The 22,614-nt window shown below is 37.4% G+C and overlaps 4 protein-coding genes across 6 annotated transcripts; 3 read left to right on the top strand and 1 right to left on the bottom strand.

Moving 5' to 3' along the window:
- Positions 1-1,667: 1,667 nt before the first annotated feature.
- Positions 1,668-7,408, top strand: LOC116176879 (kelch domain-containing protein 10 homolog). 2 transcript variants are annotated; one of them, XM_031495694.1, is made up of 3 exons: positions 1,668-2,277; positions 2,343-2,554; positions 6,639-7,408. In XM_031495694.1, exons 1-3 carry the CDS (start codon positions 1,870-1,872, stop codon positions 7,300-7,302), a joined length of 1,284 nt encoding a protein of 427 aa, XP_031351554.1. In that variant the 5' UTR covers positions 1,668-1,869; the 3' UTR covers positions 7,303-7,408. The 2 variants fall into 2 exon arrangements, with proteins under 2 accessions (XP_031351554.1, XP_031351552.1); XM_031495692.1 differs by having other exon boundaries at positions 1,669-2,289.
- A 2,401-nt stretch (positions 7,409-9,809) lies between these two features.
- Positions 9,810-15,463, top strand: LOC116175752 (tetratricopeptide repeat protein 17-like). Its single transcript, XM_031494035.1, has 4 exons — positions 9,810-10,286; positions 10,330-10,606; positions 12,158-12,571; positions 15,190-15,463. Exons 1-4 carry the CDS (start codon positions 9,991-9,993, stop codon positions 15,343-15,345), a joined length of 1,143 nt encoding a protein of 380 aa, XP_031349895.1. The 5' UTR covers positions 9,810-9,990; the 3' UTR covers positions 15,346-15,463.
- On the bottom strand, positions 15,457-16,326 carry LOC116175755 (probable nuclear transport factor 2). The gene is made up of 5 exons (XM_031494038.1): positions 16,235-16,326; positions 16,055-16,182; positions 15,930-16,001; positions 15,780-15,878; positions 15,457-15,729 (listed from the first exon to the last, which is right to left on the bottom strand). The coding sequence occupies exons 2-5, from the start codon at positions 16,160-16,162 to the stop codon at positions 15,616-15,618; spliced, it is 393 nt and encodes a 130-aa protein (XP_031349898.1). The 5' UTR covers positions 16,163-16,182; positions 16,235-16,326; the 3' UTR covers positions 15,457-15,615.
- A 1,739-nt stretch (positions 16,327-18,065) lies between these two features.
- Positions 18,066-20,194, top strand: LOC116175753 (X-box-binding protein 1). 2 transcript variants are annotated; one of them, XM_031494036.1, is made up of 4 exons: positions 18,066-18,423; positions 18,479-18,949; positions 18,991-19,065; positions 19,529-20,194. In XM_031494036.1, exons 1-4 carry the CDS (start codon positions 18,284-18,286, stop codon positions 19,614-19,616), a joined length of 774 nt encoding a protein of 257 aa, XP_031349896.1. In that variant the 5' UTR covers positions 18,066-18,283; the 3' UTR covers positions 19,617-20,194. The 2 variants fall into 2 exon arrangements, with proteins under 2 accessions (XP_031349896.1, XP_031349897.1); XM_031494037.1 differs by lacking the exon at positions 18,991-19,065 and having other exon boundaries at positions 18,072-18,423.
- Positions 20,195-22,614: the final 2,420 nt, after the last annotated feature.

The raw sequence follows: 22,614 nt of genomic DNA, 5'->3' as shown, positions 1-22,614 counted from the left end.
AAAAAATTTAAAAAAGAAACACTCTCATAGTCATTGGCTGTACCTCTCATTAGTCTGTAAAAAAAATCAGCTTCATTCTTCCAACGGTAACCTAGTTATATCCGTAGAAAGTTCGTGAAAAACCGACTAAGAATTGTTTTTTTACGGAGTTATCAAATGTGCGCGATTTTTTTAAATATTTTTTTAAGAGCTATTATCAACGTTTTCATTTGGTGTATAACTTATTTTCTCGAAAAGCAACCTTTCAGAATTGGTACCACAAGAAGTACCCGCAGCGCCTTAAGTCGTATGACCTGAGGCGGCAGACGATCGATTTTAGCATACTCTGATAGGGCAAAATGGAACTCCATAGGTTAAAATTTTGATCATTCTCGTTCAGTGGATTTCGTGCTAGCTCCCCTACTATACCTACAATTGATAATTTTCAAGTTATTTACGTTTTTCTTAGTAAAGTATTTTTTTATACAAATCATGATTGCCATGGAAATTTCAATGAATAATATCTGTCAAACCAGGTAGTAGTATTCTTTTGAGTTTTAGATTATGGCTAATTTTTCTAACAAAAATTCTTGATTCAACTTCTACACCATTTAAAGCTCCAAGATCCTCCAAACCGGGCGGAGTTCAAAAAGATGGCAACATTTTTAGCAAATATTATATGGAGCGATGAGACAAACTTCATGAAAAATGGGATGTTCAACAGGCATACTAGTCATTACTAGTGGGAGAAAAAAATTTCCAAGATGTGTTTAGTGTCCTTTGTGCTTTGAAAGATGAGCAAGTTTTTTGCTGCCATTTATGAAGAAAATTTAAACAGGCTTCCAAAATTTGAGATTTTTATTGTGTGCAGGTAGTGAAGTCGGCGACCTCAAAGCATGCGCATCCTTGATGGTAACGCGTTCTAGCGAAGTATCAGTGTCAAATTTATTCAAGATGACCGCCAGCGCATTGGAATCTTGTGAGTTATGAATACGTTTGTATGGTAAGTTTGATGCTGCATATCTATTGGTCGTAAACTTGTATCTTAATGAAAATCTGTATCAAAATGGCTCGCATTTAAGTACAGGTAGCAAATATAGAAAAAATACAATTAAAAACACAAATGTACCTACTTAGAATATTACATTATACATTATTTGGAAATAAATGGTTTAAGACTCGGACTCTAACCTCACAGGTGGTAGTTAGAATCCCACAACTTGCCAGTTTTTAGTAGTACAGAACATCTCCTGACTACCAGCCTTCGGAGGGCATGTAAAGCTTGCGGTCCCGGTAGTTATACCGCGACTGTTGTTAGGTCACACAGACGGTCGTTGATGCCATCTGAAAATCTGTACCTTAGGGAGTAGCACCCATACGGTACATACATAGAAATAAACAATTATGCCAAAGATATGTATTTTAGAATGAGAATGAAATTCAAATTTAATCGTAAACTAGATGGCGCGTTTAAGGATTCCGAAGGTATTTAAATTTTGTTAAGCATAAAATGCATTGTGAATGATTGTGGTTAGATATCTGTTGTAGTTAAACTGTGGTTTGTGTACAGGAATCTATTAATAGCGTTCACGCATCCTGTATACATCGATAGTAAAATAAAAATGTGGCATGTCATGCAACTTGACAACGTCGTAAAGCTCCAGCTGTTTGAATGACATGTTATCCTTGTCTACCGCATTGCTAATAAAAGATAGTATAACATTGTGTAATATAAATAGGATTATTAAAGGCAAAAGATTAATCTCGAATTAGAAATTTTGAAAATTTTAAGACGATTATTGTGAAATAAATCCTTGAAATACGCAAGAATGTTATTCACAATTGAAATTTCCAATCGCTGTCCGGAATTTACAACGTGTACGATTTCGCATGTTTTTGACATTATTTGTTAAATTTTTCGGGTATTTTTATCGCATTTTACACATTTTATACGTTCAGATGGGCAATTGCAAAACAAACGGTGTTTACGTTTTCAAACTGTACAAATACGAGAAAGTGAAAAGTAACTCGAGGACACCCTTACCGAGAAGTGGCCATCGGATAGTGTGCGACACAAAGAACTTGTACTCGTTCGGCGGCTATAATCCGTTAATAACGCAAAGTGAGGACGAAGTTAGAGACGATGACGACGAGCTCAACATTAATTCGTACCCCCTGTTCCAAGAGTTGTGGAAGTATAATTTCGCGACCAAAAAATGGAAGTGCTACAGCGGACGGAGGACGTTGCCTCAAGAGTTAGCGTCGAACGCAGTCGTACGGACAGGAAATTATTTGATGGTATACGCTTGTGTAAGCAGCTTGTTGCTAAGAATGTGTGTGAATAGGAGCTAAAATCATTTAAGGTCTATGGAGGTACCGGCTCGCCTTTCGGTTACCGTTCCAGTAACCAACTGTACTTCTGCGCGCTGAATAGCGACAGCGGTCAGATGGTCGAAGTGAATACGACCGGCCAGCATCCCATACCTCAATACGGACAAGCGTTAGTGTGCCATAATAATTACCTGTACACAATCGGCGGTACGACCGGATTTACCTACTCGTGCGATATTCACAGGTATGCAAACAATAGATACACACTGCAATGTAACATTAAATTTTCCATGCGGGTTCTGTTGCTTATAGAACAATTATTGCCACTTAGTTGAGTAACTTATTAAATGATGGCACTACTAAGCAACAGATGCAGTATGTTCATTATGACTCACAAAATGTTGACTTTTTGTAGTCTTCTGCGTTACAGTTGCTATTCTAAGACAGTATACTGTGTTTTTTAGTTATACAGTGTGTAAAGCGATGGAGTATACAAGAGGGAATTTTTTTAAATATTGATTTATGAAAAAAATTTATTCTTCATGATATTTTTTGCTTGCTTTGAAAGTACCAATAACTTTTCGATGATCTAAAATTTATTTATAGAAATCTGGAAAAATAATAAAATTAATTTTTTTAATTGAAAGTTATCATCTCGGTTATCATTCTACATTATAATTAAGATAGAGTATTGCTATCAAACCACGAACAATCGAAACATTATTGGTACTTTCAAAGCAAGCAAAAAATATTACCTATGAAGAATATTTTTTTTCATAAATAAATATTTTTTTAAAAATTCCCTCTTGTATACCCTAAAGTCACTAAATATAGAAAGTACCGCAATCCATTGGGCTCGTGTGTTAGAGAGAGAACGCATGATTTTTGCCCAAAAATGGCGGAAGTTACCAGATTCTAGTAACTTTAATGTTAGGGATTGTTCCACCTGTTTGGAGATTTCTGTATATATTTTTATAAAACATGACAGTACTATGAAGTTAGGTTATAATAAATGACAGCTATTCAGATTTTATTTGTCAATTTTTTTAAGTTGGCAGCAAATTTGCCCAAAAATGGCGGATGATTGCGGTACTTTCTATATCTAGTGACTTTAGTATACCCCATCGCTTTACACACTGTATTTCTCTGCAAGGTATTACTCTCTCTTAAGATTTATCAGTTAGTATTTTTAGGAATAAAAATGGTTTAGTCTGTAAATAATATTGGAGTTAGACTAACAATTAAATGGGGAAAGAATTGCATTTTTAAGAGCTGAATGTAATGTATTCTTCTTTTCCAATTTTTTTGCTTTGTTATTATGGATTGTTTAATTCGAGGTTTAATTTTTGAAAACAAAAAACCACGTTCAAAAATACTAGCAACAATCTATTCAAAAATAAAGAATATTCAGGCTGTTCGATAACTGGCAGCTCTGGCACCTGAACCAAGAAAACCTTGACGATTGATGTTCGCATGCGCAGACTGCGCAACGTCAGCTTTATTGTTTATTGAAACATTATCTTGAAATTTTAACAACAGGTACTTTTAGTAAAGACAAACATATCGCATGTAGTAAAAATTAGGTGTGCGCATGCGCAGTACCAACTTTCTTATTTAATGGCAAGCATATCACTATCACATATTGTAAAAATCAGAAGTGCGCATGCGCAGATTGCGCCCTTGCAATTTTTAGCGCATTTTTGAAAAAATACGCTATTATATTCGTTATGGCTGGCTGGCCGGGTGAGATCTCAGCAACTACAATGGCTAGAGACTTCACATTTTCACTAAAAGCTTTCTGCTATAATGTAGATGTGCAGGCTCTAGGCTATTTTGATTTAGATTACTTATGAGATCGATAATTGAAGAAAATTTGATATGGTTTTCGGAGGTACTATAATTTGACCGTTAGATAGCGCTACCAGTATAAAAACTTAATTATTTACTTTGTGGTTTGTTTTACAAAATAAAGGACGTACCCTCAATTTAAATTAAATAAAATAAATTATTTAACGCAGCCAAAATTACTCGTGAGATCGATAATTTTAAACTTCGCTAATAAAATACTGACCTGTATTACCAAAAAATGCGCTTTAACTTTACAACTTGTTTTATTTATGTTTCTAGTAAAGAATAACAGCGCACATATAACCTTTTGGAGAATACTGATCAATGCATGGAAAATGTGGTAAAGTACCCTCCTTGGGGACTACAACAATGTATGCCCAGAGACTTGTTATACCTAGTCTCTGTGTATGCCACATTAAAAAAAAACAAAAGTTGGAAACTGTTGGTTTCAACAGGATGGTGTACCCGCCCACAATGCCCTAATCGTGCGAATACCTATCGGACAAACTTCTATTTTCCAGAAAATTTGTCCGATAGATATTCTCGTACAATAGGGCGTTGTGCGCGGGTGCACCATCCTGTTGAAACCAACAGTTTCCAACTCTTGTTTGATTTGTGTGCTGTATGTTCGTATATACGTAATAATCTCCAATGCTCCAAGGGCAATAGTGTACTTTTTTTATGGGCCATATAACAAATAAAGTTGATGATGATTTTTTAAATTTTTTTATATCAATTCAAATAACACCAGAAAAACATAAAAACCACATCGGCCAATTTCAGTTTTTCTAGCATACCTATCTTCGGAAGTAATCGGAATTGGTTTTCTTTATAGTATGATAATAACTGGTTAATTGCAAAACTTTTCCCTAATTTGACCATCTTCGTATGGTATATGTATATTCTATGGTTTCTGAGAACCTCAGGATAGACATCCTAATCTTGGACACAATTTGGAATACAACGATACCCCATAGTTGATCCTTTGCTCCAAGGGCTTCGTCGATATTCAAGTTTTTATGTCAAAAATTGAATTTGCAGGGGTAATTTTAAAAATTTATTATTCGAAAACGGTAAGAGATATTGCAAAACAGTTTTCAATGGTTTATTAAGGAAAGATTGAATTTTCTTATGGTACGAAACCGTCTAAAAAAGTGAGACTACGTCACTTTTTCACAGCTCTCAACTTTTAAATTTCGGTAACTCCATTTTTTTAAATGGCAACCCCCATGTTGTTCTTCACCGTTGTTTTCCTTTTTCCTAGACCTTTAATTTGATACAAAATGTCAAAAGATGCTTCAAACGGTTTCCGAGATAGTTTTAGTTACCTACTTCTTGTAGCAAATTAATTCGCTTGGTGTTATTCTTTTGTTTTTATTATGATAATGTTTAAACGTCAAATTTTCGCTTGTAGTAATTTGCGAATTGTGTAGCCTCTGTGGGTTGCGCATTGTCAGGGTATCTTTCGGAAAAAAGACGGCAAGTCCTGGCCGCGATTCGATTACATTCAGCGTGTATTATTATTAAATTCAAAAAATCTTCATTAGTGTAACCCAAACGAGCCATTATTGACGAGAAGTTCAAGCAGCGAACATTTGACGTTTAAACATTATATCATAATAAAAACAAAAGAATAACACCAAGCGAATTAATTTTTTTATTAATTTGCTACAAGAAGTAACTAAAACATGGAATATTTCGGAAACCGTTTGAAGCATGTTTTGACATTTTGTATCAAATTAAAGGTCTAGGAAAAAGTAAAACAACGGTGAAGAACAACATGGGGGTTGCCATTTAAAAAATGGAGTTACCGAAATAAATTCGTATACCATAAGAAAATTCGATCTTCCCTTAATAAAGAATTGAAAACTGTTTTTCAATATCTCACCGTTTTCGAATAATAAATTTTTAAAATTACCCCTGCAAATTCAATTTTTGACATAAAAACTTGAATATCGACGAAGCCCTTGGAGCAAAGGGTCAACTATGGGGTATCGTTGTATTCCAAATTCGACGTAGAATCCGAAAATGTAGAAAAAATAGGGGGTCCCTATTTAAAATAACAAAGTTGATGGCTACTTCCGGTATTTCCGGAAGTGGCGCCATCTTGAAAATATTTTAGTTCAATTCATCATGTACCAAGACCCTTAAAGAACTTATCAGTTTATTTTCATTTTCAAAGGTTTTCCATATCTTTCTAACTGACGCTCGTCAAGAATGACCCTGTATAGAATTATCTATATTCTTGAAAGTATTTTGCTAAAATTTGGTTTCTGAGAGGAAGACAAAAAATTCAAAAAGTGCCCTTTTGGCATCTTTTAAACTATTCATTGATTTTGATAAAGTTTGAGATACAATGAATTGGAATTAAAGGTAAATATGATTCCGAGTGCAGAAGTGCTCATACGGTGCGATTGGTTTTTTAAAAATCTACAGTATGCAGTACATCTCAGTCGCATTATTGACTTTATATTTTTTAGGTTAAACATCAAAGAAAGGGTGTGGGAAAATGTCTACATTTGCCAGGGACGCGCCGATTACGAACCGGACGGCCGTTACCGCCACGAAGTTGCATTCGACGGGAAAAACATCTACATCCTCGGTGGAGGGACGGCAGACAATGCTTTCGGTTTTAAGAAAATTCCTGTTTTCAATATCGAACTGAAAAGATGGTCGAAAGCGATAGCGAAAAGGGACCGCAGGAGCGTACTATCCGGTTATCATCACACTGGTATACCGTCACCGCGTCGATGTCACGGGGCCGTTCAAATTGAGACCGATAACGACATTCAGGTCTTCATCAATGGAGGGTACGACGGCGACACTGTCTTCGATGATTTGTGGAGATTGGAACTGTCGACTATGCAGTGGACGTTCATACAGAAATGCGTCCTGCCCAGTCCTACTTATTTTCACTCGGCCGCAGTGTCTCCAGAAGGAAAAATGTACGTTTTCGGTGGTATATATGGAGGTGATCAAATTAGAAGGAGTAGTGATATTTACTCCGTCTGGCTGTGCATTCCGAAACTAAGCGAAATCTGTTGGGAAGCTCTTTTGCATTACAATCCCCAAATATGTAACTATTCCAAAGAGCGTCTTATAAACAGTGGTTTGCCGAGAGGATTTTTAGACCGTCTAGTCTAGTCATAGTTTTTTGCTTACAATTTTAGACGTAGCACGAATTTTATGATAACTACATTTTTAATTTATTGTACTATTCTATACTATTAAATACCGCTTTTATAAACGAGACATTTTTATTCAATTGTCACAAAATAAAGCATTGGGAGTAGTCTTCCACAGGCTGGAGTAACTGGTACAACATATTATGATTCATAGTTCCACAGATCTACACATACAACACATTGCTAACCTTATGCATTTTATGGGAAACACATTTAGGTATACTTAAAAGCGCCCACTATTGACCAGCAGATAATGCACGCTTAGTGAAGTTACAGACGAAAAACGTCAAGTAGCGGTAAAACCGTTTTTAGTTTGAAGATATTCTCTGTTTGTATGGGTAGTAATTCCTCCGTTAACAGTGAATTTATTTTGGGATTTGTTTCGGACTAGTTAATTTGTTGCTTGCGAGCCTTTCGTTTTTTAAGTTTCCTGTGAAGTATCTACGATATTGCCGATTTTTGTGTCTTACTTACCTACTCTAATAATTTTTGAGGTAGGTAAGTACCTGTAGTAACTTTTTTGCTTGCATGCTCATCTACTTATTCTCATTGATCCAAGGGAACCACACCGTCGAATGTGCATTAATGGCATATTAACTTAACTGCAGTGGGTGCGACTTAACGGTCAGGTGCTATCCAAATCTATCTTCCGCCCCATCGAGCGATTGTGCAAAAATAATGTCTTCAAACTAAAAACGGTTTTTCCGCCTACTTGACGTTTGACGTTTTTCGTCTGTTACTTCACTAAGTGTGCATTATCTGCTGCTCAATAGAGGGCGCTTTTAAGTACACCTAAATGTGTTTCCCATAAAATCCATAAGGTTAGCAATCTGTTGTATGTGTAGATCTGTGATAATTCCATATGGTTCCATCTCCCCACCACTCCTAATAAGGGGATGTGGTCTCCTCCGTTTATATTGCATTTTGCCTACACATCTTGAGGTAGGAGATTACCTACAGCTGCAAGTGGGAAAGTTGGCTGTGGGTCACAATACGATCTCTAGGATTTTGCTGTGTGTATGTACATAAATATAATAAATAAAGTCCAGGAACACAATTGTACTTAATTTTCTTTTTAAAATCTTCATAAAACCAATTCAAATCACCCTTTTTTAAAACAAACTCGCCATTGTTACTTATACATTTTAGTTCTCTACAATGATATTTGTTATTATATAACACACAAGAGAGGAGTAACTATGACTCTTTGGAGATTCCGATGTTTCTCTTTCAATAGGCCCTTTTACTTAGGACGTAAGTCCTTACGCGGTATTAGACCTAGGTGTGGTAAATAAAGGGTGATTGAACGCTAGAAAATTAAACACCATCAAGATCCAAGCAATTCTGGACGTGGGAAAACACCAGAGAATACAACACCCCTTCAGAACTGAACGACTACCTTTGCAAACAGGCGGATGAAACCATATCCCTAATGTCAAACCTCTTGGCAAGTAGCGCCGAACACAAAATGACGACTGGAGAGGGCTAACAAGGGTACGAAGAACATCGTCCCCCTCTCCGGCAGAAGTTTGCTGGCGGCGACTGTGTAACGAGATGGAACAGGATAAAGACAGGGTTCAATAAAAAGAGATTTTATTGGAAACGAACGAGGCCATTATAGTGAAACTTGCAAGGGACCAAAATAATAAACAGTCCTCGCTTTGCCTTGCTAGTTCCGGGTTGCTCGGAATGATCAGATTTCTTATCATCTTTTTCTTTACAATATGGTGCTTTTGCCCCTGATGTAGGGTTGCCATACCGTTGAAATTCCCCAGATACGTGAATGAAATTTTGTTCAAGCGAGTATTTTTCAAAATTATCATGTGTCCTCTTTCGCCATAACAATGGTTCAAATAATGGTCATCAAAAGACAAACCATAGCAAAGGAATAGAAATAAGAAACGTGTGGCACTGCCTGACAGTGGCGCAATCAGAAATTTGCTTTGGGAGGTGCTAGAATTTCGAGTTGTCTTAGTACCCACCCTTTTCCGGGAGGGGGGGGGGTGAAAGCAGTAGTACAAAACTCAACCCTGACGCTAGGACAACCAGAACATCGAATTCGTATCGTTTGTCCACTTCTTTTGTCTATATGTGTAAGTACTTATTCTCTTTAGAATTTTGGGGGGTGCTTTAGCCCCAAAGCACCCCCCTTGGTTACGCCACTGCTGCCTGAGTTTGATGTGTATAACACGTTTCTAAATTCACAGATTAAAAAGAGGCATTTCCAAGGCTGTACTCAAACTTTTGGGACTGTAGCCTATATGGAACTATAGGGATGGAGTTTCATCACAAAATTAGTTCCAAATTGGACATTGTTTTTGTTGAGAATAGTTTCGACATTGTTCAAATGTTTCGATATACATTATTTATTGTAACAGTCCTCTCCTTTGTATGTAGCTTTAGTAACTCAAGGTCACAGTGTGGTCATATCTTTATGCAAAGGCCAGCCAACTGCAACTTAAAAATGTCGAAAGAAATATTTCCCTACACGGTCAAAACATGATAAAAGTTACTGGGGTTATTTTTTAATACAAAAGTGTGATAATATTAAAATAATCATAAATAAACATGAGAGCACGAGCAACATATTATCATAACATGTCGACTTTAAAAATTCCTAACAAGTTTCGGCATTAAAATTACAAATATGATCAGTGAACCCCAAAACATTACAATTTATGCCTTGTACCTGCTATCTTTTCATATAATTTCCGTTAACTCGCGCACTTCGACGCTGTGGAAGCTTAATTCGGACGAAACTAAAGTAGTCGAAGCTAGTCCTTTCAATCCCATAGTGTCAATCGCCAACGTGCACCTAACAGAAGAAGATCCAATTTTTAACATAATCACGTCCACCGTACATTACGGGCAGTCGTGGATTAGGCAGGACAACGAGTACTTTTGCACAAGTTGTCGCACAATCTCCCCCAAACTGACACTGAGGTAAGTGCCGGCTTGCTTACGACTCACTTAATGCCGTTTGCAGGAACGATTCGAAAGAAAATCAATCGACCTTTAAGCCCTTAAACAAACTAAACTATCTGACCTATAACGATGAAGTATTAGATTGCGGCAAACCTGTTAACTACACCTACTACGACGGTTTGGTCGGCGTAGCAAATCGAAACCGTCATCCCATAGTACCGGAACCGCAAATTTCGCTGATATTCGGATCGAAAAGTAAAAAGGTCACGAGGACAAATCACTCCCTTGAAGATGAGGTGGACACCTTGGAGCGTAAACTTAAAAAGGCCAAAAAAGAGGTAAACCCTACGAAGGCATGGAAGGGCCACATGGATTTTTTGTATACTATGGAAGCACATGCCAATTCGACCTGTCACAGGTGACTTAGTCAAGTCGACCTGGAAATATTGATGAACAAAAGCTCAGTTTTCGTAATTGTCAAGTGATAAGGTGACAGGTTAAAGGTGCATCTGTCCATAGTATCTCTATGCACCTGCTCCACCCCACCCTCCATCTTGTAGATGTGTATGAATTCCTGAGCCCACTTGTCTTAAAACATTTTTAATCAACTGAGATGGACGGTAGACCTGTATAGGTGTGGATTGACAGTTGTTTTTGACAGGTGCACCTTTAGGTGTGTAGCTGCCCTAATTGAAATTTTGAATTCAAACTCTGAATCTGGGTACCTTTGATGACCTTTTAAGAGCCTTACCAAAGCTCTCTGGTTCCTACCAGAGCTTTCTACAGTGATATTCATTTATAAGTAGACATGGGGATTTGTGTGTATTGTTTTCCCTATGTCTGCTTTTAAATGACAAAAACTCTTCTGAAGGACGCCTAATTTTATGAACCAAAATAACTGCTTAAAACAAATGAAGATCTGACTGTCATATTAATTAATTGGAATATTAGATTGTGGTAATATTATTGTTTTGCCTTCCCATATTTTTACTTTCGTTCGTGTACGATGTAGTCAGTTAAAGAAAAAGTGGAGATTGTCAATCAATATATCAGAAATGTAAGAGACTTATTTTATGTGTAGATTTTAAATTTAAATTTTTAAAATTGGTGTTAAGGGAGGATATGAAACTGAACATTTTCATTTTTGTGGAAGATAATCCTATAAGAAACTTAAGGGAAATAGCGACCGAATTTACATATCTCTTCAGAATAACAGTCCAGATTGCGTGCGCATGTTATTTTTGTTGCATAAAATTAGGCGTCTTTCAGAAGAGTTTTTGTCATTTAAAAGTAGACATAGGAAATCCTTATGCAGCTGCTACAAAGCTTTCTAGACCTTCCCCATAACCATAACCCATTTCGAAGAGTGTGGTACGCAGTTTCGTCTTTCTCTTCACACAGTCTACAGGATATCTTTGCCAATCTTCAGCATAAATGCTCTAATAAACTCTTTGACTATTGTACTAGCTCCTTTGGTAGTATTTGACTCTCAGTTAGGTTACATATGTTCGGATCACAGTAGTCTCATCCCTGGCTTTCTGTTCCGCATCTAGTGATCACATACAGTTCAGTCTGAAATATAGTGTAGTGCTTTTCTACGTTTGTTGATTTGCAACAGTCTGTGTAGAAGATGTCGATGTCGGGATTTTTTCAGGATCCCAATTTGGGTCTCGTATGTGAACTGCTCCAGGATTCTGCATGATCTTTAGGTCTGAGTGCTGCCACTCGTGCGTGTATGCACTCATTTTGCCTTTAAACCCCAACTTCTCAAACTTTGATTTGAGAGTCAAATAAAATGTAAGGTCTGAGTACAAAACAAGATCTGCATGTGGCTCTTCTGTACCTTAAACTCCCTCTTGTAAACATTATGCATGCATTTGTCATTTTAGAAGCCGAAGTCTGTCCACTTATACAATCAGATTGGCAACTTTTGGAGAATAAAGGGCGACGCTCGCAAAGCGATCGAGTGCTTTCGGCGGGCGTTAGCGGTGGCGCCGCATAACGCGGAGGTTTTGCTCAATTTGGCGCGTGTACTTTTTACGTTGCAGTACTTAGACGACGCCATTTACCTTACGAGGAGGTCGCTTGAAATGCAACCTCCGGATAAGGCGGCCTGGCAGCAGTACTTTACGTTGGGCGAGATTTTTAAGGCCTACGGTCACTACCAGGAGGCGTCACTACACTTGAAGCACACGCTCGAGATTAAGCCCGGGTTTGAGCCGGCCCAGTTGGCTTTGAAGGAGATGGAAAGCATGCCGGCGTCGAGGCTGCACATTTATACATTAGTCATCATTATTTCACTGGTAAGATTGGGGAGTTCATTAAGTTGTAACTGCTACTAATAAGAAGAGAATGTATCAATTTTGTAATATTTATTTGGTACTGCAGAAATGAAATTTTGTACCACTACCTTTTTTAGCCGTTAGGACCAAATCTATATTGGGGTTACAACTTGACATTATAACTCCAGAACACAAATTCAGAGAAATATTTTAAACTGTTAGAATCTATTTCATTTAAAACCGATTTCTTTGTTTCAATTGGATGATTTTATTTTTAACGCATTTTTTATGCTCAAAAAGGAGCGCCTATTAATCTATCGAAGTATCGTAGAACTTTCAGGTTTCAGTATTCTATTTGTAAAATTGGTTTTTTTGTCCATAACTTTTGATTGAGAAGTCTGATCGAAAAAGTACGAATTGTTTTGGATTCTACGCACCAAAATTAATAAGAAAAAGTGTTTTCCCGAGAAATTTTGGAGTGGTCGATTTTTGGCCAAAAAGGAAGGTTATACACTGCCTTTTTTTTTGGCTCGAAGAAAAAATTGTCTGGGATCGACCGGGAAAAAACATTTTCTTATAGAATTTGACCCGTAGAATCCATAATTTCAAACAGTTCCAAGTTTGGACCACTAGATCAAAAGTTACAGCCCTTTGAATTTTCTTTCGAAATTGGTTTCTAGTCTATAACTTTTGATTGAGAGGTCTAATCGAAAAAGTACGAATTGTTTTGGATTCTACGCACCAAAATTAATAAGAAAAAGTGTTTTCCCGAGAAATTTTGGAGTGGTCGATTTTTGGCCAAAAAGGAAGGTTATACACTGCCTTTTTTTTTGGCTCGAAGAAAAAATTGTCTGGGATCGACCGGGAAAAAACATTTTCTTATAGAATTTGACCCGTAGAATCCATAATTTCAAACAGTTCCAAGTTTGGACCACTAGATCAAAAGTTACAGCCCTTTGAATTTTCTTTCGAAATTGGTTTTTTTTGTCCATAACTTTTGATTGAGAAGTCTGATCGAAAAAGTACGAATTGTTTTGGATTCTACGCACCAAAATTAATAAGAAAAAGTGTTTTCCCGAGAAATTTTGGTGTAGTCGATTTTTCACCAAAAAGGAAGGTTATACACTGCCTTTTTATTGGCTCGAAGAAAAAATTGTCTGGGATCGACCGGGAAAAGACATTTTCTTATAGAATTTGGCCCGTAGAATCCATAATTTCAAACAGTTCCAAGTTTGGACCACTAGATCAAAAGTTACAGCCCTTTGAATTTTCTTTCGAAATTGGTTTCTAGGCTATAACTTTTGATTGAGAGGTCTAATCGAAAAAGTACGAGTCGTTTTGGATTCTACGCACAAAAATTAATAAGAAAAAGTGTTTTCCCGAGAAATTTTGGTGGTCGATTTTTGGCCAAAAAAAAACTGTCGTGTTATTCCTGCATTGTTTAGTCTGAAAGCCATTTCTGAAGTAGTTTTTAATGAAAGACAAACCTTTCAGAAAGGTTTTACTAAACTGATAACTACTTTGTTTATTCGCACTCGACATATCATTTTCTGTTATACGAATAAATCGTTTTGATACCGTTTCGAAGGAACGCGTCCCCACCTTTGTCGAAATAACGCGCAATTTTTTGAAACGCCTTATCGTTTCCAAACAGCGATAGCAACACGTGCGTTAATTAAACTTTGTCCGATAAAAACGACCAGAATGATCACGTTTTACAATTAAATACACATTGTACGATCACCGACAAAAATAATGATAATCGGGAACTTACTCCCACTTAGGCAACCAACCATACACTATCTAAAATGGCAACATTGAATTGTAAGTTTTCTGGCGGGTGGGGTGGGCCGCACAGCGTCGGCTTTGCTTCGTCACTGCCTTGATATACACACTACAGCAGGTATAATTACAAAAATGGGTAAAACTGGATTTTATGCATTATATTCTGGACAAATTTAAGAGACATTAATTCAGCTTAGTATCTGCGATCTCGGTTTTCTCTCCATTGAAACAAAAACTGGCTTTTATAAAAGGAAGATAACAATTACCAAGCTCACACATGTTGTTTTCATTTTATTTTGTTTTAATATGGCTTTTCATGCGGCTTAGTATTCAACCAATTTACCTTATTTATGCGGCATCTAAATCTACCCCTTGAGCAGTTTAACCTTGAAAAACTGGTTGGTTTATTTAAGCTCACGCATTTGTTTAAATTTGATCTTTTAAAATGAACTATGAAAAACATGCAAGAGTCTTTCGTTTGTTTTATAATTTTAATTGGTGTTTATAATTTTTAACGGCCTACTAATTAGATTCTGCAGGTTTATTTATTAAAATTATGGACAAACCCTTACCATATAATAAACATGCGGATGGATAAACTGGATCATTTTGTAGTTTCCTGGAAACGGCTGATGCATTATGTACATTTTTTGGAAGGACCATGTACCAAAAATGTACTGTTGAAGTTTTTATCAAACGTTTTGCTTATCATTTCATTTTAAATAATAAACGAGCCGCATTGCCGCTCATCTGTGCACTTAATCTAGACTTGGTCCAAACAGATCATGCCGATTGTATTAGTAGGCGTTACAACTTTACAAAATTAATGGTGCATTTACATAGAATGGTTGTAGGTTTTTGGAGTGGTTTTGGTAATTTTATCGTCGGGCGATTCCAATACGGACGACGACGCATACGATGCAAAGCCACAGCGGCACTTCAATCGGGCGATGGCCATGAGCACCTTGCGCGGTTTCAGAAACGGCCGGTTTAGAAAGCTATCTACGTAATACTCATTTCGTTGTGGACGTGTACCTGTTTTTGTTGTTGTTTCTTTTTATTTATTTAAGCGAGTTTATTGGTGTTGATTCTGTTGTTTTCGAGTAAATAAAACTAGTACAAACGTTACAAAATAGTTTTAATCGAAAATTGAGACCTAAAGCTTATACGGATAGCACAAATAGAATTTGAACACAGAAATGTTGATAATATTAACGGAAATGTGTTTCTTAAAAGCATTGCAAAACTGCAAGAAAGGAAATTGGTAACCGGTACTAATTTTACGCAGTATTATGCAGAACCAAACGGAAAATGTCATGTTGGACAAAAAAGCTTCCTTCAATTGGTTTAAGGATAAATGTTTGGATGTAAGCTTGGGGTATGTCTTCGTCAGTCTACAATTGTTTTAATTAGACACGATGGCGTAAGGAGGATAGTCACTTACTTGTAATCTTCCTAAAACGTTGATTATAACACCACCGTCAAACATTGGCTGAGAATCGATAGCTGTAATTGCTCTACTTATTTTTTGAAAGCTTAAACTCTGAAATTGCAATATTAGTACCAACAAACGGTCGGTCGTGAACTCACTTACTAATAACTTCTCCATAATCTTAACGGAGCCCTGCAGTTGTGTCCCTTCGAAAGTCATAAATGAACTTTCAACCTGTAAACTCAACCATTAGTGAGTAAATTGAGCAAAATTTGAGTGAGATATACATTGTACATATTAGCCAGGTTAGGTCGTTGTACTGGGTCATCGAAAAGTGCGTAATATTGCTGTACGAAGCCTTTTCCAATTGCTTCATATTGCAGATTCAGGGACATTCTATATTATGAAGAGTTTTCTACGTATTTCAAAATATTTAAATAAAAATTAAAACTAAATGTGCAAACAACCTCCTCGTCCCGAAAACCCGAAAATCTCGGTTTAGGGAATTTCATGCGGCATCGCTTTTATTACTAAAATCCCCTACATCCAATTGGTATACAGGGCGGAACGTGATTATCGTAACGCATTTTTGCTCTCATTATGAGAATAAGTAGGTAAGTTTATCTAGCGTCTATTCGGAACACATTTTAGTGCATTTTGGCAAATTTATTTATAAAAAGGTAGCGTTTAATCTCACTATGGCTGGCCGGCTGGCTGGTACCTGACATATGCGGGCTTGTAGAAAAGACGAGTGTACATGTACCCACCGGAGTCGTGTAATTAACAACTTTAGGGGTGAGGCTACATGATGTATAGTCGGCGACATCTGGCCGTCATCACCGAGCGTGTTATACACGTGGTGATTTTTCCTATCTTTTACAGTTGCGCATCTCCTGCATTTATTTTATGTGTTGCCATATTGCTTCGGTCGACAATTTCTTTCTCTGAAGTAAACATATTTTAGCCTGGCAATTTTGGCTTGTTATCAGATTCTTGCATGAGGTTGGGGTTAGTGATCACAACTTGAAGCCTTAATGGACATTGAAGTATCATCACTCTTGGCTGTATTCGCACAACGCGCTACTGCAGCTATTGGGACGCACGTGCCAATCAGGGCCCTTAACTTGGTACGGAATGAGTTCAATTTCATTATTAGGTTTAGCATTTACTAACCAATTTTGCAATCAAAATTCCTCAACCCATATTGGGGTTCCAGTACTTCCAAGCAGTTTTCCCGGAGACTTCCATCCATGCGAGTCATCACAATGCTACGGAAGGGTGACCTCATCCACGAGCGTTACACGTAGCAGCTTGTCTCCTTTTCCATTTCCAAAATCACCTCATCGACTGTGCCTATTATCAACACTTGATGCGCCCATTCATTATCCAATACCAGTATCGACCGGCAGCACCCCCTGCACAGGAACTTTTTCTTTCGCGCAAGGGCAGGTCTTACGATGGTCTTCGGTGCACCCGTTTTACCGAATTTGGTTGATTCTGAAAAACACAGTCCCCTGACTAGGGGGCTTAACTTGCTTGATCCTTCCCATTGAGTTATCCATGGTTATTGGCTGCAATTTGTTCTTATGTGTCCGTTTGTTTTTACAGCTGCCACATCACAGTCCTCGTCGTTTCGTCCATTGCTGCTTCATTATTTTCACTATTTCTTCTATATTTGTGTATTTTTAAAAATCTGTACCAATGATGTGCACGCTGCACGCGAGCGTTTCCACGAGAAGTTTTATTTGCAGCGTCAAGCCCTAGGGCATATGCCTTATAATAAGCTTTTTCCCGATTCCCATAGCGCCAAGTGTACCTAAAGCTTGCCACGTTTCCACATCGTGAACAGTATCAATGAATGTCCGTACTCCCCAGTTGCTCTAAAGCTTTCTGGAGCGGCCCGTTACACAATTTGATTAATTAATTTATTTTTATTTACTAGTTCATTTTGCTCAACTCGCCTCGAACAGTGTATTAACCACTATAAATGAGTTTGAATTTTGTTTGCTCACATTATGCACATAGAATGAACCGTTATTAATAAAGATCATATACGACATACGTACATGGTTACGTTCTTTATGTTGTGCTTTACGATCCGGCTCTGCTAGGGCTTAAGTTACGTATGATAATTAATAAACGCTCTCAACTTTCAGTCGTAATTTAATATCATACTCCGCCACTGTGTTCCTTTTAGCATTGAATTTATAACTTATCAATGCTATTAGTTACGCCACTGTGTAGTACGTCAATAAACGAGAACCAATCAGAACAACCCACATCAATTTTGAAGGATAGAGGTCGAAACGTCATCACTTTTTTTCATAATTTCATTGATTTTTTCATCATCATGTTCCAAATTACTGCGTAGAAAGTGTTTCCTTAAAAGAAAGAATGTAAAGTCGAAGAACGAGTTAAGTTGTGAGTGATGCAACGCGTCGACCTTATCTTGAACGTATCGTCTATATCAACAATAAACATTGATCGAAAAATTTTCAAATAAAAGCAACTTTAAGATGAGTGTTACCGTGCCAGCAATTTTAAAATATTTAAGCAATGACAGCATGAATTTCATCAAGGAGGAAGACCGAACATCTACGAGAGCAAAGAAGCGCAGACTGGATCATTTGACATGGGAGGAAAAAGTCCAACGAAAGTAAGTTTTTGCCATATGTCACTCTGACGAAATATTGCTAACTATTTCAATTTAGGAAACTGAAAAACCGTGTCGCCGCTCAAACGTCACGAGACCGAAAGAAGGCGAAAATGGAGGAGATGGAGCAGGCGCTTCAAGAGCTTTTTTACAAGAACGAGGAGTTGATAAAAGAGTGTAAGGAACTAAGGGCCACGAATAAGAAATTAAATGAGGAAAACTCTAAGCTACGAAATGTACAGAATACCTGTAAATGCGATCACAGCCGTGTCGTCGAATCTGGTGTCCAACAAGGATCTGCAGCATCCATCCCTCTGCCGAAGGGCCGGGACACTTATTCAACAGCGGCTCTGAGAACAGAAACGGTAACTGCACTTTGGAAGATAGTATTGGCCTGCCTTCTTTACCAGACCTGCTCAATGGACTCGACCAAGACGTTGACCTCGACTCTCTGGAAGAACTTACCCAGAGCCTCTTGCAGGATATCGCCGCAGACCTGGAGGCTGCTGCTCAAAAGACAAATTGCGAAGTAAGTTAAAATAAAAAATGATGCGCCGTCAACCTTTTTAGATCGTCTGCTATTTGTAGATACATTAATGCTTTAACGGATGTTATATGCGAATTTCAACAAGTAGTGACTCTCAGGTGATTTTCTGTGAACAAAAATTAGCCGTTTATCATTGCACAGTTTTGTTTATGTTTAGTTTGCATGTCGCGAAGGCCACTTGTAGATTTTTTTGTACTCGGACTTTAATGTTCGAATTTCCAATAAGCATACTTTTTGACCCTTTCCTTTAAAAAGGAGTGTTTTCACTGTTTTCTAGAACCTTTTCCAGAGGTTTCTGCATTTTTTTAAAGCTTATTAGCTGGAAAAGGCATCAGGTATTTCAAAATCCCATAAATAGTCCCAATGGAGTTCATGCAAGTATTTAAGAGCACTAGAGGTGCTGTAAAAAAAAAATTCAAGATTATGAACAAACAGTACAGAGCTCAAATTTTGACTTTTAAGTCCGAGTACTTACAAAATCAAGTGAACATGTGATCCTTTTTTGCCTTTGTTTTTTTGGGCTCAGTTTGCTAATCGAAACTAATTCTTCTGTTTTATCAGGAACCAATCTTTGGTGGAGAAGAACGTGGCCGAGCAGTGGTGGGGCCGCCATCAGAAGAATTGGAATCCAGTCGATGTGTTAGTGTAAAGAGCGAGCCGGCGATCGAAGATGAAATATCACCTTACTTACTACTGCACCACAACTACAGCGCAAAGCAACCGCCGCAACCGGCACCAAAGAAGGTCAAAAATGTGAAAAAATTAAATACAAAAACCAAGCCCAAACTTATAATGCCGAAAATCGAACCGGTCGACAACTCGGACATACTTTATGGAACGCTGGACGAGTCGACGAATTGCATTACGATCATCGTTGGTGACAGCAGTTTGAGATTGAGCGAGGCTGTTACGGAAGTCGTGACGACAGTTAACAATGACTTACATGTACACGAGGATACTGTGGAAATGTTGGACGTTAAAAGTCAAGCTTCACCTTATAATTCCGATTGCGGGTACGAATCGTTGGACTCGCCACACAGTATGGAAGAACCAGACATATGGGATCAGAGTGTTTCGGAATTGTTTCCTACATTACTTTAAGGACGTTTTTGTATTTAATTTGTAAATATTGTACATATTTTTAAATTATTTTTATATCTGTGTTAACTCTTATGCATAGTTTAAATTTCGTATTGTTTTGCAATAAAGTTTGTGTAGTAGGTAGAATATTTAAGTCATTGCATTCCTTTCTGGTCACATTTGTTATTACGTTTCAGACAGTCACTGTAACCCAATAAAAGATGATTGACAAGGACAGTACCAAATTAATAACGAGCTCCTAGTGAGTTTATTTACTTTTGTCATAGTTAGGGTTGCCATCCGTCCGGTTTCCCTGGATTTGTCCTACTTTAGGGGGCGTCCGGGGAGCGTCTGGGCGAGGTTTTATGGGTAGTCCGGGTATTAGGCTACTAACATCTATTCAATATACAGGGTGGCCAAATAAGAATGCGAGGTACTGTATCTGAGAACCTGTCCATTGTAGAGGCTTGCGGTAAAAAATGTATTACTAAAACGGCCACGAGAAAAACCTGGAAAATATTTTTAAGTTTCTGAAATGGCCGCTAAGGGGCGTAACTGCAATCTGGAATCTAAAAGTGATTTTTCTATGAATTCCGCTATATTAATCTAACAAAAAAATGTCCGGTCTTTGAAGATAATCTGAACCTTTTTTGTTTGACAATTTTTCCTGTATCTCTAAAAATAAAGTGGTGGGGGGTATTCAAAGGTTTCCGTAAAGAACACCCTGTATCTTCGAAACGACTGAGCCGATTTTAACAAACTCGGGTTAATTGAAAAAAGTTATTCTTCGGCTACAAATATACTATTTGAAGTTTTGTTAGTTTCACATATCGCCGCTTGAGGGCTTTTTTCGACATTCCGACATAAAGTCCAATCTAGGGACTTTATTCCGACAGAAATGGTTAATTTTCTCAAATGGTTCGATTTTTTTTATGAAAAAGTAGCTAAATGATGCCTAAACAAGCTCGCGAAAACTGCATCTACAATAATTATTATTGTTATTAGCTTAACTTGTATTTTATTTTGTTAAAAAACTATATTATTGTTTCATTTAAAGAATTTAAAAAGTATGTAAGCGTTGCTAATTCTAATTCCTAACAGTTAATGAAGATTTTGTTTCGTGATAGAGTATACTTCGTTTTATTTGAAAAAATTCATTGTTTGTTTTATTTCTTTACAAAATATTTTTTATCAAATTCAGTTGTCCGGGTTTATAATCTCTAAATCCGGAGTTTTCACGCTTCCTGTCCTAGTTGGCACAGTTTAGAGATGGCAACCTTAGTCATAGTATTATGTCAATGGCAGTATAGTAATAAAGTCCCTAGATTACTAGTAAATGATTGCAGAGCCATCTAGCTCTTCTATATCTAATATATTTATGTGTATCCTGGTAGATAATATTTGCAGTTGGCCTTGGCAAATCTAAACAATAAGGATCCTCAGGTGCTAGGTGACACCAAGCCAAAAGAATTAGGCTAAGAAGTTAATTTGTCCCCACCAAGATGTGTTTGCTTGCCCAGGAAACATTCAAAAGCTCCCAATGTGATGCAAGGGAAACAACAGCTCTATTGTTGTCCATGAGGAATTTAAAGCTTTGTTTGAAATATCAGTAGATTACGTTTTGGCACACTGCCAAGGACGTCATGTATACCCGTAGAGTTCAAATTCCAGTTTGGTTGTTTCTGAAAAATTCACCTCCAACATCCCGAAATTGGTAAAGCATGTTTCCTGCAGATCATGTGATGAACCTAGTTACAAGGATGTTTGGAATGCGCTAAAACAACAAAAAACTGGCGCATCATGCGGAATATATGTTGGCATAGTAGTGTTTCCAGGTATCGGGGTCTGTTGTTTCAACCCCAGAGGAACCCCGCAACCCTTTCGATTGCTTTTTTCAAGTGGAAGAGAGTCATCGTGCCAGTACCGCCAGCAAGGTCACGTTATAGAAGGAGAATCACCTAAGACTGATTCTCTGATACACCACAGTTTTAAGAGGGGGGTAATGTAGCGAATATTCTAGATCGTTTTTAAGACGCCAAGAAAGTCATAAAACCATTAATTCAGTTTCCTGTGAACATTAATAATTAATTTTATGTAAATAAATCACGTAATTAAATTTATACGTTACATTTTGATCGCGAATGAAAATTTTCTTGTACTACTATATAGGGGGCTTTTACTTTGATCGTGGAGTGAACGCGGTGATACTGAGTCTATTCTATAGCTTATTGTGCCTTATGGAAAATCCGCTACTGAATAATATACAATGTAATCTAGGCATAGACATGCATTATCTCGTAAATCTAAGAATCTAGGCCACCCCACCAACGATATAACTTCAATGAAAAATGAGCATTCTAGTAATATCTTCCTAATGTCTATGATTGCCTGTTACAGATTACGAATGTGTGGGAATAGTTGAGGTAATTGACAAAATTTGCGAAAATTCAAGCGACAACACTGTTATGCATATTGAAATTGAGCACCCCTTACTATGAACCGTGTCGACTTTTATCTGCGCTATAGGCAAGCGAATATTCCACAACGAGAAACGACCTCGACTAACA

This window comes from Photinus pyralis, unplaced genomic scaffold (assembly GCF_008802855.1).
Source record: "Photinus pyralis isolate 1611_PpyrPB1 unplaced genomic scaffold, Ppyr1.3 Ppyr1.4_LG7, whole genome shotgun sequence".
NCBI lineage: Eukaryota > Metazoa > Arthropoda > Insecta > Coleoptera > Lampyridae > Photinus > Photinus pyralis.
This window is presented reverse-complemented; position numbering and strand designations above follow the sequence as displayed.